Source organism: Myxocyprinus asiaticus, chromosome 16 (genome assembly GCF_019703515.2).
Source record: "Myxocyprinus asiaticus isolate MX2 ecotype Aquarium Trade chromosome 16, UBuf_Myxa_2, whole genome shotgun sequence".
Lineage (NCBI taxonomy): Eukaryota > Metazoa > Chordata > Actinopteri > Cypriniformes > Catostomidae > Myxocyprinus > Myxocyprinus asiaticus.
The window spans coordinates 18,294,735-18,313,959 of NC_059359.1; the positions used below are offsets into that span (position 1 = coordinate 18,294,735).

Consider the following 19,225-nt stretch of genomic DNA (forward strand, 5'->3'; position numbering starts at 1 on the left):
CACTGTAGAGTTTGACATGGTCTTTAACATCAACAACAAAAGATATGGGAAGCATTTTCTCCATTTTAAAATTTGATAAGCCTGTTTATTCTGCTGTCCTAACTATGCATGTTTATATGGCTACATTTTATTATTTGTATTTAGCATTGTTTTTCCCAGCTGTCTACAACAGACCTGTGACTCACTTTTTGGGTTGTTGCCCACCAGTTGAGAACCGCTGCTCTATTTGCACAGCAACATAATTTTAAGGTGCTGGTCAGTGATTAACCTCTAGCAGTCACATCTAGCCAAAGGCTAAAATGAGCTGTCACATGGTCTGCTGTTTCCATGCTTGTTTCCTATGGTCCCTTATTAATCGTCAGTTCTGGACCTGCACTTTTGCGACAACCTCAACAGACTAGTAATCAAACTCAGTCATGAAACCACAAATATGACACCAATGACACCCTCAGTCACACCCACCACCTAACCTTTCCTTTAACTATTCATACTGTTCCCAATCTCCATGCAATTCTTGGCACAAATTGCCTAAAGCCTCTCATCACTCTCTACCTCCTACCCTTTTTTTCCCACCCTCTCCTCCATCCCAATTTCTTCAGCTCCCAGTTTACTCTTGTAGGCAGCAAGCTTGCACCTTGACCCGCAGTGTGGTACAGGCATCACACTTCATTAGAGCAGAGCCATCAAATGAGCCACGCTGTCTCTTTTACCTCAGCTGCCACATATCTCTGTCTCGTCACACTTTCATTCTCCGAGCTAATCAGAAAACCATTTTAGAGTAACTGTTTCATACGGTAATGCAGCTATGATGTGCGTTGCCAGCCCTTAAGATGCTTTGCGTTCAAAAAGACCAATTGTTATAGCAGGGGGACACACATTAGCACTGCTCCAAAACCTACCGAGCTGCCTTGCTATCTACAGCCTACATATGCAGCACCTTTATCGATACATCTTGCATGAGATTTTTTATTTTTTTTTCTTCCACCAAGCTTGTCGCAATTGATTCTGAGATTACCTTCTCTGCAAGAGATGCATGCGATTCTGCCTTATTTTTGCCAACAAATTTACTATATATTCTGGACAGTGTTTCCCAATCCTGGTTCTAGAGTTTTAACAACACTCCACATTTTGGAAATCTTCCTTATTTGACACCCAATTCAGGTCATAAAGCCAGAGATTCTCTTATAAATGACAAGATAACCTCTGCAGCTTTTCCAATGGAGAAAATGTAACAGTCAACAAGGACTTCTGAGTCTTCTAAGCCAATCATGTAATGGCCTTGATATCAATGACCCGCTCAGAGTTTTAAGACAGAAAATCACCACTGATGAAACACTCAACTTTTTAAGTCAGTAAATCACCGGGGGCTTGGGTATCTCAGCGAGTAAAGACGCTGACTACCACCCCTGGAGTCGCGAGTTCGAATCCAGGGCGTGCTGAGTGACTCCAGCCAGGTCTCCTAAGCAACCAAATTGGCCCGGTTGCTAGGGAGGTTAGAGTCACATGGGGTAAACTCCTCGTGGTCGCTATAATGTGGTTCTCGCTCTCGGTGTGGCACGTGGTGAGTTGTGTGTGGATGCCGCAGAGAATAGCGTGAGGCCTCCACACGTGCTATGTCTCCGCGGTAACGCGCTCAACAAGCCATATGATAAAATGCGTGGACTGACGGTCTCAGACGCGGAGGCAACTGAGATTCGTCCTCCGCCACCCGGATTGAGGCAAGTCACTACGCCACCACGAGGACTTACGAGCGCATTGGGTATTCCAAATTGTGGAGAAAAGGGGAGAAAAAAATAAATAAAAATACAGTAAATCACCACTGATTGAACACCCAACTAACAAGCTGAGGAGTGCATCTATGACATCTTTAGATGCTATCTAGGTAGGCAGCTCAATAGGTTTTGGTGCAAAGCTACTGTATGTCTGTTGTGATAATTGCTTTTATCCAATATACAGTATCAATGATTCAAGGACTCATCGTGTCAATCTATTGCACTACTACAGTACATAAAGGTTGTGTTTATTGAGACAATGTAATAAAAGTAAAATAAAAGTGTGCCCTTATTTTTGTTATGGTATGGGCAGTATTCGATAGTTAAAGGATGGTGAACAGTCAAGGTGCTGGTTTTGATGCAGGTTGTGATTGTGAATGTATTTATGCATTTTTGTCATCAACTGAGGTCATACACATTCAGTAAACAATTGTAGTCTTCATCCTGAGTTTCCATTGAAATTACAGTTTTTCACTGCATCACCAACTGGGAAATGACATGAAATGGAAAGGAACCAACGTTTTGCTGGGTCCAATGCACAATTTGACCAAGTCGCCGAACATTATGGTTGGAATGGAGAGTCGAGAGAGTCCAAATAAGTATGTGGTTGCACCTTAATGTAAATACTGAAGTAAGTTCAGCAATTGGACCATAAGAATCTGTGAAAATGGTCCCATCTATCCAAAAGCCCGGTACACTTTGGTCCATTTTTTGCCCTCAGTTCTTGTGGTGCTCCATTGGTGATGTAATCCTGGATGGATTGTTGGGTAGTAGTCTGAAATGTGTATCACAGGTAAGCTTATGAGCACCCCTTTGAACTATAAAATGACAAATGGGACACCCTATAGTCTTGTGCACTTGACATAAAAGCACAAGCGAAGGCCACAAGACCACATGTCGACATCAAGTGTACCATTTGGGACTTGGCCTTAGAGTGGCTCTCAATCATCCTGAAAAAAGATTCTTAAATTGGGCTCATGGTTTAGCACCATTGCACATCCAGTTCAGAAATGCATGAGGGAAACAAGCCTGGCAATAAATTGTTCTCCATTCTTTACCTTCATTGAAAAGGTTTCCACAAAGAACTCTACATCCATAAGAACACTTCATACTGGCTATACAAGAACAACGTTGGACTCCATTCACTAGTCACAATTCAAAGAGCTTCTAAGTTTATGGGGGGGTAGAATAGGCTTTCACATGATGCCATTGGTTCATAGTGTGTTTGTCCCAATATGAATGTCCAGGATGAGTTACTTTATGGATGGACGGTGCAGGTTAGAGCGCTCCTATCCGGTGATGTGGCACTTGTAGGGTTTGCAGGTTGGGGCAGGTGAAGTATGGGGCAGGCAAGAAACATGTTGCTACTCCATTCGATGCAAACGGGAGCGTTGGCCCATAAAAAACCTCTTCTTTGCCTTTGGTGCTCACGTCTAGCACCTGCCAAACAGACAAATTATATAACCTCAACACATGCAGGACTGATTATGAAACATGTAATTCCCCTAATATGTGTACCTTTCAAGTCAACTCACCTGAATGCAGGCAAGAGGTTCATTTGTCCAGATAGAATATCCACCAACCACATAGATTCTGTCATCATGCACAGACACTCCTGCCTCATTTTGGCCTACAAGGAAAATCGAGAGTAAAGAAAATTAAACTTAAAAACTAGATTTGCTTGCTGTGCAAAACTCAATAACACAATGCCAGGGTGTTGCTGACTGGTCAATTTGGAAAGTTTTCACAAACCCCTAACCATAGGTATAAGCAATAGTAATAGTGATGTTTGTCTTAGCAAGTACCATGGTAAAACCATGTTTATGGACATGCACCAAGGTAATACTATGGTATTATTTAAAGTAACTTGGAGTATGGTTTACGAATATGGATTTGAATATGATAATCATTCAGTACCATGGTATTACTATCTGATACCATCATTGCCACAGTACTACTTTGTAATGATAGCAGCAATACCATATGATGATTCTCTTGTAAACAAGATGACTTAAGAAAAATATACAGTATATGGAAAAACTTGACATATTGGTATTCTGCAAGAATAGGTGTCTTTATAAGCACATGTTCATGTTACCTCTCATCACATGGCTAGATTTTGTGTGTGTAGTGACCTGTAAGGAGACTGAAGGTGCAGCGTGTCCACTGGTCCATGTCTATGTCATATGAGTCGATGTTTCTAACCAGGATGCGGTCATTGTTGTAGTCCAGATCATTACCCCCCAGCACATACAGCTGCCTTTTTACTGCCGCCATCACATGGTATACCCTCCGCTGCAACATGGGACTGCGTGCCAACCACTGATTCTTTGAGAGAGAGATTTTAAATTAATTAATTTTACCAGAAATAAAATGATAAATGACACACCCACAGTAATACTCTGTTTGTATGAAGGTATATTTTCAAAAGCAACTGTTTAACATTTGTATCCATTGAATATTACAGTGCATTTGTTTGTGCATTTATTTGTGAAAGGTTTGTGTAGAGACTGCACGAATAGAGTGAGTGAGAGTGTGAATATACACGTGTGTGTTTGGCAACCATCTGTTGAGGGTACTGTGGGTGGGGGGCTTGTTGTTCCTGGCAGGTGAAAGCAAAGCCACTTTGAATACCAATGAGTCTCTGCCTCCTGTTCTTTCCTGCCTTCAGTCTCTCCCATTTTCTTTCTTTATATCTCTCATTGAAATGCACAGTTTTCTGCACTGACTACAGGAGTTCTGCAATACTTCAATTCTTGGGTCTTTTTAAATGCAACACTATTACATTAGACTCGCACAAAAACATAAATACAATTTGTTATCTAAAAATCTAGAGTTCTGGCAAACTTGCCGCAAATTTGCCACTTATTATTTACACATGCAAATGAGCTTTGAGGCAAACTCTTCATTGTCACCAAAGATTTGCTTCAGGTTCACCACTACAGGTGAAGAGCTGCAAACTTCTGGCAAACATTTGTGGTGAATCACAAGCTCATTGGCATGTGAAAATAATGAGTTGCAAGTTTGTCAAAACTCTAGATTTTTTGTAAGGGTCCCCATTAATTTCTGACCCTACAACAGATAATAAATATTGGTAGTTACCTGTCCTGGGTCATATACCATCAGTCGATTCTGGTACTGAGCCGTGTTAGTGACACCACCTATAGAAGAAGGAGCCATCATCATATATTTTAAACTGGACACCAGTTATGGCTTTGAGTCTTTGTGAGAATGCATGTGTGTGAATGCATTGGGAAGTGCCTTAACATGTTGAGTGTCAAGTCATATGCATGATATTGTGGTAAATTTGTAGGAATGCATTAGTACCTGAAACCCAGAGCAGCCCATCTGCCACACAACCTGCGTGGCAGGATAGCGAGCGGTCAAATGATTGTACATAGGTCCATTTGTTCCTCTTGGGGCAGTATCGCTCAACACTGGGCAGAACTTGCCTCAGTTCATTCCTTCCCCCTACGGCATAGAGATACTGTCCTAAAGCTCCCAGCACAAAGTGTTCCCTGCACGCCTTCATTGGTGCAATATCAGTCCAGCGGTTCACCCTTGGATCGTACCGACACGCCGTCCTCACCGCACACATCCTTCCGGTGGCGTGTTCCACCTCTCCACCAGCCACAAACATAAAGTTCCCCATGACGGCCACACAGTGGTGACTTCGCCCAGCAGGCATTGGCGCCAATTCACTCCAGTTTGAACCTCCGGCCACGCGCATGTGCTCCTGTGCGGCAGGGTTGAAGAAACGCAGCTCTCGTACGCGGCTGACTTCCCTTTTACGCCCACCAACGATATACAGCGTTAGCGACTGAAAACGGGGTGTAGTGCGGGGTGTCTGTCGTAAAGGCTGTGCAAATAAGGACCGGTGGTAATCCAATGCTTCCTCCACCAGGGCGGCAACAGTGGTGCTGGAGTTGAGGAAGGTGTGACTATTGGCCACACAGTGCAGGGCGGACACCTCCATAAGGCCGTAGCGCACGTGTTGTAGCAGTTCCTCCATGTACTGGTATCTGCAGTCATGCTCCAGCCAACGCACCAGCAACTACAGCGGGGCAGAGTGGCTCATCAGTATTCAGCACCGATTCAGGATCAGAAGATCACACTGCTCATATCACAAGCTGCAGCTCACACTATCCACACACTACTGTCTGTCTATGCAGGAGCAACACTTTGTATCATTGCATGCTAATGCTTAAGATATTGTGTCTCTATATAGTGACAAGAAGACAGCTGCAAATGAGAGGGGGGTATCTGTGAGCATACACACATGTAGTTGTGAGGTGTGCTTTTGAAGCACACACACACATACGCACCCTCTCTGCCAGCACAGCCAGGGGAGTTAGACAAAGGGGAGTTAATTGGACTTGAGAGCAATCTAGACTGTTTAGCTGCAGCGGCATTCGAATATGGCGGAGATGGTTGGAGATAAGCGATGCCACTCTCGTGGAAACAAAGTGGCTTTTAACACAATCAGCCCTGAGACAGAACTTATTACAGCATGCTGAGATCACGGGCCACAACCTCTAGATGTTACACAGCTGTCTCCTACACAAAAATGGCAAATATAAATGCTGGTAAAACATTTTCATTGGAGTATTTCCTCATTTGACGGTTTTCATGCCAAGATGTATATGGTTTGATTTAATTATATGCACTCCAAGTACAGTTACAAAACCATTTACAGTATACTAACTACAGGGAACGGACCCCTAGGAGCAATGCGGAGTTAAAGGTGCAGTGTGTCATTTCTACGCCATTAGCAGCACAACGGAATTGCAAAAATAACGATTGTTTCAAAACAGTTTTCCCCAAAGTGCCCTCTGTCTGTCATGCAGTCCCATCCCTACATTTTCAACAAAAAAATTAACACTATAAAATTACACAGAAGCTTTAAAGGGATAGTTCCCTTTGTAAATTATCTCATAATTTACTCATCCTTATGTTGTTTCAAGGCCATGACTTACTTTCTTCCGTGGAACACAAAAGGACATGTTAGGCAGAATGTTAGGGACTAACATCTTCAGCCACCATTCACTTTAATTGTATGGAAAAAAGATGCAATGAAAGTGAATGTTGACTGAGACTAACATTCTGACTAATGGTGTTCCACAAAAGAAAGAGTTATATGGGTCTGGAACAGCATGAGGGTGAGTAAATGATTACAGAATTTTCCTTTTTGGGTGAACTATTCCTTTAAGTGCACACAGAAGGTTTCAGTAAAACCCTCTCTTCCATTCCTGTTTGCCATGAACACTTGTGTAACACTCTACTGAGGTTCTGCCTCGCTTTCTTCTATTCTATAAATTTCTTTTGTTTTTTTCAACCCTCCTCCTCCTTTTCAAGAGAAGAGAGGAAGTGGTAAAAGAAAGAACAAGGAACAGAAAGAGGGAGAGAGAGTGAGGTGTGAGCGAGGCAGCATCTGTTGACTGTGAAGGTCACACTGGATCAGAGAACTTCCTCAGGGCAGACAATAAATGAACTCCCCCACCCATACCCACATGGAGAAAGACAGACAGAGAGTGAGCACGAGAGGAGAAAAAAGAACAAGAAAAAAAAAAAACAAAGAGGAAGAAAATGTGAATTTCAGAGTGTGAGACTCTGAGAACTAGGGTTGCAACAGTATGTGATTTTCACGGTACGATAACCGTCACAGAAAATATCACGGATTCACGGTATACGGTATTACACAATTATTATTATCAGTTACAATGACACTTAAAGGAGTGAAAACACTCCTTTGGTTGAACAAACACTTTATTATAATTGAAACTTGAAATCATTTATTTTTTTAAATGGAAGTATGTGTAAAAAAAAGTCTCCCTTTTGAAAATAAATAAAATAAATAGTAAGCTAAATAAGAAAAGCTAACAGAATTATAATAAACCGAATTATAAACATGATAAAAAAATAGCATGTAACTATAACATGTTATATAACTAAAGCATGTTAGTTTACTTGTTAGCATAGCATGTTAAATTAACTACTAAATGAAAAATAACATCAGCTGTGTGAGCTTTTAAAAGTAATGTCCTATGAATATTAACAATTAACATATACTGTAGGTGCATGACAGCGCAGCCAGACTGCTCCTGTCTGTACCTTTAACTCAGTGGTTCTCAACTGGTTTTGCTTCAGGACTCAGATTTTACATTAGAAATCAAGTGGCGACCCACTATAGTAAAAACGTAACCTGTATTTAATGTATCCTGGGTTGCATTTCCTTTTATGTTGCATTGTTTTGTTCATGGTTTTCAAGTACAAGGACATGCATCAAGTGACATTATTTTTGTTGTTGACGTCAACAACAAAAGCGACAGCAAGTTTTCTACCACCCCCCCCCCCCCCTTTTAAAATTGAAGAGCATATTTACTCATATGAGCCCATTATTATCCCATTTGTTTCCTCATTTCAAACATAATTCAAACAGAACATACATATTACACAGGAGGAAAGGCTCCTCATTACCATGGTTAGGTCAGTGTAGCTAGTCTTATATAATAGTAATAACAAATTTTAGTATTTATGAAAAAATAAGTACTAACTGAAGCATCTTGAAACTTTAACTACAACTGCCACTGTTGATATAAAATTAGGTCTAATCGATTCTACCTTTAGATTATTTCATATGAAATTATAACATTTTGTCAAAATATAACAGTTACTTTTACTCAAGTAAAATCATGAAAAAATTTTGTAAAGGTGATGATGTATAATAAAAATTAAAAAATATTAGCGCATAGCACAGTGTTGCTCTTTTCCTCCTCAGTGCTGTTTGGCATGTCAGGGCTGCCTGCTGTTTGAGAGGTTCCACTTGACTTCCTCCGTAATGCTTTAAACTAGAAAAGTTTCACTAGAATTGAAATTGGTCACATCAGTTTTGAGGTCTGCGCTCCACAATATCGGGGGGAAGCCCGGTTGTTGCACGTGCACGCCAGAGAGAAGAGCAGATCATGATCACGAGCTGGTTCCGTTACACTCGTGCGAAAGTGCAGATGAGAAGCCTTTAGCTGATTGCAAGATTATCATTAAACCTGCCTCAGCAGTCCTAAATAGGCTATCACTTGGGCGGCCGCTGAAATATCTTCAATGGGAGAACCATGGCATTGTTCTTTCCCTGCTGTCTGCGACCCGCAGTCCGAATAGACCTGCGACCCACTTTTGGGTCATGACCCACCAGTTGAGAAACACTGTGTGTGTATGTGTGTGTGTGTGTGGCTCAAGTTGACGAGTCTGACAGTTAGTCGGGGAAGAAAGGAGATGCGCATGCACAGGTGAGATTCTCCGTCTGGTTGCATTTTTTTTCTCAATACCGTAGATAAGCAAATGTACGTGGTATGAAAACAGTCAATTTCATACCGTGAAACCGGTATACTGCTGCAACCCTACTGAGAACTCTGCATGACGATGATTGACAGGCAAACTATATCGAGGGTAGTATTGGGGGGCGCACGTTCGGACTGGCGGACAGCAGTACCAGCCCCTGTGCCCATCACGCTTCCGTCTGATGCCCAAATTAACCTTCTCTGCGAAGTGAAGGAGGCCCAAAGCAGCCTAATCAGGGCCTGATTATAGCAGCAGCGACTGGTTAAAGGGTCAGGGTAATTGTGCCATCAGAGGCCTGATTGTTTTCAATCAGTAGGGCGGCCGGAGTGACAGCTGGGGGATTGAGGCACTGATGGAGCCGCAGTGGGCCTAATCAGAGAGGCTGGGTGGGGGAGGGGTGTTGGGGGATGCCTGATTGGTGCAAATGAATAGTCACACCAACTACTAGTAAAAATGCTTCTATTTTACATTCCTTTCTGAATTTATACATTTTTTCTTCATATTTTCTTAATATATTGTCTTCATAACATTTTGAGTGGAAAGTTTAATTAAAACATTTACATGAATTTGGAATGTCCTCATTTTGCTTTAAAGGAATATTCCAGGTTCAAAACAAGTTAAGCTCAATCGACAGCATTTGTGGCATAATGTTGATTGCCACAAAAAAATTATTTTGACCTGCCCCTTTAAAAAAAAAAAAACAATCTGACAATGTAATGTCAACAAACCCTAAAATGACTGTAAAATTGACTATTTAAACAACTTTGCCGGTCAAATAAAAGAGTTTTAACTGAAGAATTACTGCAAGTGCTTTTATAAAATTATTTATAATTTTTTTCTGCCTTTAAACCCTCCAAAAATGTGCCACATTCACTTCCATTGTAAGTGCCTCACCGTAACCTTGATTTTTGCTTCTTTTTTTTTTTTTTTTTTTTTAAGAAAAGGAGGAACAATTCTAAATTCATTCTTGTGGTCATTAACATTATGCCACAAATGCTGTTGATTGAGCTAAACTTATATTAAACCCGGAATATTCCTTTAATGACAGCATGCATGCAAGCTGGCATGAGCTTTACATGTTTGTGCAAAACCTGATGATACCTGTTATGGCAGCATGAATGTTCTAAAGAGCATCTTGTGTGCTTCAGTGGAAGAAAGGAAATCTGACCTTTTTATACAAAGGAGTTAACATAGTTACTGTCACAAATTTGCTGGCATTTGATTAATGTCTTCATGAAATAGCACAATCCTAAATATTTCTTCTTCATTTTACATAACTTTTCTTTGTTTTAAACATTTCAAAATCTGAAACCTTTGTTTATTTCGAGGTTTAAAAGAAATAAATTGCAATGTGGTCTCAGAATTTTGGGTACCACTGTAAATGCTATATTTATGCATTAGAGATGTTCTGAGTAGTGAACGTCTGTGAATTTGTGGTCCACACACCTGCCATATCTTCTCCTCACTGAGGGAGGTGAGGCGGTCACTTTTTAGCACTTCCCTGAGGAGGCGATAAGGTAGAAGCAGCACTTCCTCTTGTCTGCTCTGCTGCAGCTCAGAGAGGTGGTCCACCAGAAAGCCCACCACTGCCTCCTCCAGGGCCGGCAAGTGGAAAAGGTCTGCCAGTCTGTAAAGGTCCAGGTAGTTCAAACTGTTCAGCTCCTACAGGCACAGATTTAAATAAAACATAGATTTAAAGTCAGAAATGATGTTTTATTCATACTAAAGCATATCAAAACAAACTTGTTCAGCAAACACTTTTAAACCTGGCATTAAAGGGATAGTTTACCCAAATGAAAAGTCTGTCATCATTTACTCATCCTTACGTTGTTCGAAACCCCTTTGATTTTCTTCTTTGGAACACAAAGGAGGTGTTAATTTTTTTTTTTATACATACAATGGCAGTGAAAAGTGATTCTGCCTAACATTTCCTTTTGTGTTCTGCAGAAGAAAGTCATATAAGTTTGGAACATGAGGATGAGTAAATGATAGCATTTGGTGTAAAAAGGACTTAAATATTGATCTGTTTCTCACCCACACCTATCATATCACTTGTGAAGATATGGATTTAACCACTGGAGTCTTATGGATTACTTTTATGCTGCCTTTATGTCCTTTTTGGACCTTCTGACTTCTGGTCACCATTCACTTGTATTGTGAAGACCAACAGAGCTTCGTTTGTGTTCAGCAGAAGAAAGTCATACACATTTGGGATGGCATGAGGGTGATTATATGATGAGAGAATTTTTGTATTGTATTTGTATTTTTGAATTTCATTTTTGGGTGAACTATCCCTTTAATGCCAGGTGTAAATAGGGCGTCAGTAACATCCTTGCATGCATTCAAGCATACAAACACACAAATGTGTGTTTCAAACAATCATTGGGGCCACAACTCTACAGAGCTGTATACCATCAAAATACACAATATTCACAAATGTACAATTACGAAGTCAGGAAAAACCAGAAGAGAGTGAAATAATGAAAAACAGGGGGAGAGAAATCCAGACAAGATGTTCCAGAGAGGAAGAAAGACAGCTTCACACAGAGAAAGACTGCCATCTACTGGTAAAATTAATAACTAGTAACAAGCACATCACATATGCAGTGATGAGCTATGAGAAAAACACTGCCGTTACAACAGCAAAATCTGACACAATTACGATGTAAAACAAAGATCTGATTACAAAATGTTTTGCACTACATGGCCAAAGGTATCTAGACATCCCCTTCTAATTAACAGATTTGGCTATTTCAGCTACACCCATTACTAACAGGTGCATAAAATCAAGCATGCAGCCCAGCAATCTCCATAGACAAACATTTTTGACAGAAAGATGTATACCAAAGAGGTCCGTGCTTTTCAATGTGGTCAGAAGGTGCCACCAATAAAATGGTTTACTAAGTCTGGTGTAGAAGAACTTGACTGACCTGCACAAAGCCCAGACCTGAATCCCACTGAACACCTGAAAGGGAGCCAGGGTATCACCCAACATCAATGCTAGACCTCACTGTTACTCGTGTCTGAACTGTAGCAAATCCCTGCTGCCATGTTACATCATTTAGAGGAATATCTAGTTGTTACAGCAGCAAAGGGAGGTACAACATTTGAAATGAATTGTCCAACAAGTACATATGGGTGTGGTGTTCAGGTGTCCACATACTTTTGGCCATTTAGTACATTTTACTTGCTGAAAACATTAATGATTAATGAACCATTAATGTTGTCAAGGTAGAAATAACTGGTAAGACATACTTGAATGAGATAGTGGGAACAGAGGCTGAGCAGGTCCAGCAGCTGAAGGTGGCTTCCAGCAGACAGGACATCTTGTATTATTCCTGGCTCCAGCAGGATCTAAAGGCAGAATGCATGAGTAAGACTATACTGACAAAGTGACCAGTTGCTTTGGTCACAACTGATTGGCTTATATATATATATATATATATATATATATAAGCCAATATATATATATTATATATATATAACACAATATATACTTTATATATACACCATATATATGGATTATATATACAGTATATATAAGAAATAGAATAAAGTGAATGGAAAGAAAGCCCTTATATGAAGATGGGTCAGCATGTATTATGCTAATAGCTAACTGTGGGCAGATCAGTGCTGGCCTAGATAAATCATAAGCATTTCACTTGTCTACGCTTGTTTAGAGTGTGGATTCATGGTGGTTTCCTTCCAGAACTTTGAGACCTGTCCTTGCTTGAGGCAGAGCTGATTTTGCTTGTTTTTTGTTTGTCGTGGGTTTAGCCAAGCTGTGTGGGCTTTGTTGAATTTACCTGGCCCGTGTAGGCGAAGTCCAGTGCGTGCTTCAGTCCCACGCTAGTCACACCCTGGAGAGTTACCTCATCTGCCTCACTCTCCACCATGCAAAGACTGAACATGGCCTAAAGATACATAAACATATATTCAGCAGAATGCACAAAAGAACTAGATTACTATAGCTGTCGGTAAATAGCTGTTAAAGAAAAAAATTCTCTCTTTAACCTAGTGCAACCCCGCGTAAACATGCGTGGACTTTGTATTTTGCCTAAGCTATATGCAACGCATAATTTAAATTCATTTAAACCAACTGCTCTCAGTTCAGAAGACTCTGAGCTGACAGTAAAGGATTAAATTGTCGACACACAGTCATGTGACAAAACAACATGGTGCTGATCACAGCGGAGTTAGTCTTTGAAAAAAAAAAAAAAAAAGCCAACAAAACTACATCTGGTAAGATACCCAATTAAGTTTTTACATTGAAATCTGTTTGAGTCAAAAGATTAGAGTCTCTAGTTTCATCCAGTATGCCATTTTTTAAAGGGGCATTCAGTAGTTCTCTAGCTAGTGTTAGCATTTCTCTTTTTCGTGTACTTTAAATACCGATACGACAGTGGTGTTAGACACTGTACTGCCATCAATCGATGTGGATAAGCATGATCTTCTCTGCTGCCCCCGCCAGCTTTGGAATATCATTTGCATCTGGAAAATTTCTGAATTTGAGGTAATTTCTAAATGTATTTATTACTACTATAATATAATTGCTTTGCCTAAAAACAAACGCCAGAATTCAAGTGAACAGACTTCTACAGTAAAGGACAGATTATTATTGTCCCTCATATCAATAATCTTTGGAGACTGTCCATGTTATTTCTAAAGACAGTTATTACCTTTATTAGAGAGCTGCTTAGCGTAAAATAAACCTCAATTATCTAGCAATACAGGATATTATGGTAAAAGAAAGATTAGAATTGTTTTCAATGATCAAATTTAGCATGGCCATGAATACTGTATTTGAAGAACTCGTTTTGTTTCCAACCAAACCAACGTCACGGTTTAATCAAAATCCACAACAATCGCTGTGCCAAGCTACCAAACAAATAAAGACGTATGCCATTTAATACAGGTGGAGGTAGATGGGCCCCCTTACTATAGCTGAGATAACAAAGAAAGGAAAATTACATGTTGCTTTCTGGTTGCATTTGTAAACACCAATGAAAACTGTCCATTACTAACATACGTTGACTACACATGCAGTTTTCTGTAAATTCCATTGAAACTATTTTAGAGAGTGGTCTAAACAATTAATAATGTCTTACCTATCCAACCAAAAAGAAGCAACATCACTACTCATGTTTTTCTCCATCATCAAATCTTTTCACCTTGTGTATGCCCTACCGATGTTAACTCAAGTTTTTTTGCCTTTGTCAGTCTTTCTGTCTTCTTGCTTCTGACCTTTTTCACTTCGGCAGTGCAGCTACTGAATCTCTTGTTGTCTCTGCTTATAAAGCACGATAATAAGTATGTTCCATTGTATTCTTTTTTGCTCTTCGCGTCAACAAACATTGCGCTAAGCACAGCCAAGTGTATCTACATAGGCGTCAGTCAATGAGTGCAAGGATTTTCTTCTTCGCCGTTTAGTGAAACACAGCAGACCATGTCATTTCAACATGGCGAAACACATTGAAGGGGTGACCCGCACCATGTATAATAAAAACACTTTTTATAGAAAACTATTGTGAGTACACTCTTCATCTCATGTGAGTGCACACCATTCAGATCACTCTTCAAAAGCTGAAAAATTTTATATGGCGTTAGGATGACAATAAGGTCCATTTCTAACTGTTCTGAGACCAGTGAAGAGAGACAGCACACTGGAGGTTAAGTTATTCACTAAATAGGGAGTAAGGGAGCATCCTATAGTTCTCTATGCAACTAAGTGCATTAACTCCTAAAATCTGACCAAAAGTTCAGTTTCAGGCTGCAGATGATGTTTTGACCACTCAACATGTTTGGCAGACATGGGATAATGGTAATCAGTACACAGATTCTGAATTTGTAATGTAGAATTTTATTATAACATGTTAGCAGTGATTGGATGATGCTGGCCATTACTTTGAATCAGAATTTATCATGCTAATTTCTGATGTAATGTCTGTTACATCTCAAAAACATGAATAACCAACACTCCTGGAAATATAATAAATACTTTGAAAAACAAATCTGACTTTCTGTAGCTTGGTATTATTTAAAATTTCACAACTTTGTCCCACTGTTCACATTTATTTATTTTTTTATGTTTATTAAGTGCTATTAATTACAAATCAAAAAGGGAAATGGAAAATGCACACAGCAGTCACACTTGGGTCTCAGGACGATAAGTTACTCGAGCAAAAACCTCAGTCTGAATCCCATATAGTCTCAGCCTCAGACGGCAGCCCTCGGATCGCCCACACTCCATTCGCTGGCCTCCTGATGCACTGCACACAAAACTGGAAAGCAATTACTCAACAAGCTCTAGTCCAATTGGCTGACTTTACACAACTTGCTGGAGTAAGGACACACAGGGTTTTTAATCAGTCCGTTTGGAAATAAAGTTGTGTTTACAAGGTACTAGACTGATACAACGAGCACTGGATTTGCCAAAGTTTGCCACGTTAGAGGCATTTAAAGCACTTAGAAGCAAGTTAACAAGATATTCATCTACAAGCCTAACTAGATTGTATTTTTTAGGGTGAAAGCTATGAAATTCAATCCATGTTACTTTTGGATGGACAGAAAATCTGTTCACAGAATCTATGCACATTTTCTGCGATTATTTCAGTGTTTCCTGTACAGCTGTTCGTTGGGATTACGGTGCATTATTTACAATATTGTTATTTATTATTATTATTAATCTATTCCAGACAAAACAGCCCTTTAATGGCTCATAAAACAAAACAAACTGTGGTTGGTTGCTTTACATGTCTGTAAGAGCATCTTCCTAGATAAGTGAACAGTTCTTAGCCAGAAGAAGCTGAAATGTGGACCAGACCTCACGCCCTTTAGTCCAAGGTCTGGCTATGTGAGACTCCCATGTAGACAGCTATACTGAGTACGAAAGTGAGTCCATGACCATTAATCAGCACATACTGTACTTTTACACACACTAAATAAAGACACCAAGAGACCAACCCCATCCTGCTATGTTCTCTGGCAGGAGTACACTAATCAAAAGCATTGACTGCTGTCACAGAATGGGTAGGTGAGATTGCCATTGATCAGAGCCTGCAGAGAAAAGGAAGTAAGAGGACATTGGATCATCATTATACCTACTGACACTGAGGTAAAAACCTAACTGCTCCTAATGATAAACTGCCAGCATGAAATCAAAGGACCTACGGTGTGTCTGTCTGTCTGCTTGTCTGTCTGTCTATATACAGCTCTGGAAAAAATTAAGAAACCACTGCAAAATTATCAATTCCTCTGGATTTACTATTTATAGGTATGTGTTGAGTAAAATGAACATTTTTGTTTTATTCTATAAAGTACTGACAACATTTCTCCCAAATTCCAAATAAAATATTGTCATTTAGAGCATTTATTTGCATAAAATGACAACTGGTCAAAATAACAAAAAAGATGCAGTGTTTTCAGACCTTGAATAATGCAAAGAAAACACGTCCATATTCATTCTTAAACAACACAATACTAATGTTTTAACAGCAAGGCTGGAATTGGGCAGATTTGTCGTTGTGAAGGATGCATGAATCAAGCCACATCCAAGGTTATCCAGGAAGAAAACTTGCTTTCTTCTGCTCTGACAATGTTCCCCAACTCTGAGGATTGGTTTTTTCAGCAGGACAATGCTCAATTCCACACAGCCAGGTCAATCAAGGTGTGGATGGAGGACCACCGGATCAAGACCCTGTCATGGCCAGCCCAATCTCCAGACCTGAACCCCATTGAAAACCTCTGGAATGTGATCAAGAGGAAGATGGAAGGCCAGAAGCCATCAAACTAAGCCGAGCTGCTTGAATTTTTGTGCCAGGAGTGGCATGAAGTCACCCAACAGCAATGTGAAAGACTGGTAGAAAGCATGCCAAGACACATGAAAGCTGTGAATGAAAATCAAGGTTGTTTCACCAAATATTGATTTCTGAACTCTTCCTAAGTAAAAACATTAGTAATGTGTCAAAAATGAATATGAACTTGTTACATCTTTTTTGTTATTCTGACCAGTTGTCATTTTCTGCAAATAAATGCTCTAAATGACAATATTTTTATTTGGAATTTGGGATAAATGTTGTCAGTACTTTATAGAACAAAACAAAAATGTTCATTTTACTCAAACACATACCTACACTACCGGTCAAAAGTTTTGAAACACTTATTTTTTATTATAATTATTTTTCTTCACATTTTAGAATAATAGTAAAGTCATCAAAACTATGGAATAACATAAATGGAACTATGAGAATTATGTTGTGACTAAACAAAATCAAATCAAAACTGTGTTATATTTTAGCATCTTCAAAGTAGTCACCCTTTGCCTAGAATTTGCAGACATCTTGACATTTTCTCAACCAACTTCTTGAGGTATCACCCTGGGATGCTTTTTAAACAGTATTGAAGGAGTTCCCATCTATGTTGGGCACTTATTGGCTGCTTTTCTTTATTATTTGGTCCAAGTCATCCATTTCAAAAACTTTTTTTTTTTTTTTTTTATTATTAAATTTGAGTTTTGTAATGAAATAAATTAATATGGTGGCACAATTATATTTTTGTCTACAAAACTAATTTCAAACATTCAAGCATACGCCTTCAGATCAAAAGATTTTTTAAGATCATGGGAAACATTTCAGTCAAGTGTTTCAAAACATTTGACCGGTAGTGTTTAAAAGTAAATCCAGAGAAACTGAATTTTTTCCAGAGCGGTGTATATAAACTCAGCAAAAAAAAGAAACATCCCCTCACTTTCAACTGCTTTTATTTTCAGCAAACTTAACATGTGTAAATATTTGTATGAACATAAAAAGCTTCAACAACTAAGACATAAACTGAACAAGTTTCACAGACATACGACTAACAGAAATGGAATGTGTCCCTGAACAAAGGGGGGGTCAAAATCACAAGTAACAGTCAGTATCTGGTGTGGCCACCAGCTGCATTAAGTACTGCAGTGCATCTCCTCCTCATGGACTGCACCAGATTAGCCAGTTCTTGCTGCGAGATGTTACCCCACTCTTCCACCAAGGCACTTGCAAGTTCCCAGACATTTCTGGGGGGAATGGTCCTAGCCCTCATCCTCTGATCCAACATGTCCCAGACATGCTCAATGGGATTGAGATCCGGGCTCTTTGCTGGCCACGCCAGAACACTGACATTCCTGTCTTGCAGGAAATCACGCACAGAACGAGCAGAATAGCTGGTGGCACTGTCATGCTGGAGGGTCATGTCAGGATGAGCCTGCAGGAAGGGTACCACATGAGAGAGGAGCATGTCTTCCCTGTAACGTACAGCATTGAGTTTGCCTGCAATGACAACAAGCTCAGTCCGATGATGCTGTGACACACCGCCACAGACCATGACAGACCCTCCACCTCCAAATCGATCCCGCTCCAAAGTACAGGCCTTGGTGTAACGCTCATTCCTTCAATGATTAACGCGAGTCCGACCATCACCCCTGGTGAGACAAAACTTTTTGCCAGTCCTGTCTGGTCCAGCGAAGGTGGGTTTGTGCCCATAGGTGACATTGTTGCCAGTGATGTCTGGTAAGGACCTGCCTTACAACAGGCCTACAAGCCCTCAGTCCAGCCTCTCTCAGCCTATTGTGGACAGTCTGAGCACTGATGGAGGGATTGAGCGTTCCTGGTGTAACTCGGGCAGTTTTTGTTGCCATCCTGTACCTGTCCCGCAGGTGTGATATTCGGATGTACCGATCCTGTGCAGGTATTGTTATACATGGTTTGCCACTGCGAGGACAATCAGCTGTCCTTCCTGTCTCCCTGTAGCGCTGTCTTAGGCGTCTCACAGTACGGACATTGCAATTTATTGCCCTGGCCACATCTGCAGTCCTCATGCCTCCAGAGACCCTGGGCATCTTTCTTTTGGTGATTTTCAGAGTCAGTAGAAAGGTCTCTTTAGTGTCCTAAGTTTTTATAACTGTGACCATAATGGCCTACCGTCTGTAATCTGTTAGTGTCTTAATGACCGTTCCACTGGTGCATGTTCATTAATTGTTTATGGTTCACTGAACAAGCATGGAAAACATTGTTTAAACCCTTTACAATAAATATCTGTAAAGTTATTTGGATTTTAAAAAAATTATCTTTAAAAAACAGTGTCCT

At 40.1% G+C, this 19,225-nt stretch overlaps 1 protein-coding gene across 8 annotated transcripts in view; it reads right to left on the reverse strand.

Annotated features, from left to right (window-relative positions):
* Positions 1 to 69: 69 nt before the first annotated feature.
* klhl32 (kelch-like family member 32) overlaps positions 70 to 19,225 on the reverse strand; it is a 29,248-nt gene continuing 10,092 nt past the window's right edge. For 5 of the 8 annotated variants that reach the window (XM_051720154.1, XM_051720155.1, XM_051720153.1 and 2 more), the window contains 8 exons: positions 12,914 to 13,021; positions 12,363 to 12,461; positions 10,554 to 10,769; positions 5,100 to 5,826; positions 4,875 to 4,933; positions 3,908 to 4,100; positions 3,308 to 3,402; positions 70 to 3,212 (listed from right to left, as the gene is read on the reverse strand). In XM_051720154.1, coding sequence (XP_051576114.1) covers positions 3,051 to 3,212; positions 3,308 to 3,402; positions 3,908 to 4,100; positions 4,875 to 4,933; positions 5,100 to 5,826; positions 10,554 to 10,769; positions 12,363 to 12,461; positions 12,914 to 13,021 — 1,659 coding nt within the window. In that variant the 3' untranslated portion in view covers positions 70 to 3,050. Of the gene's footprint in view, positions 3,213 to 3,307; positions 3,403 to 3,907; positions 4,101 to 4,874; positions 4,934 to 5,099; positions 5,827 to 10,208; positions 10,276 to 10,553; positions 10,770 to 12,362; positions 12,462 to 12,913; positions 13,022 to 19,225 lie in introns of those variants that run through there. The other 3 variants (XM_051720160.1, XM_051720157.1, XM_051720158.1) reach the window with 3 other exon arrangements.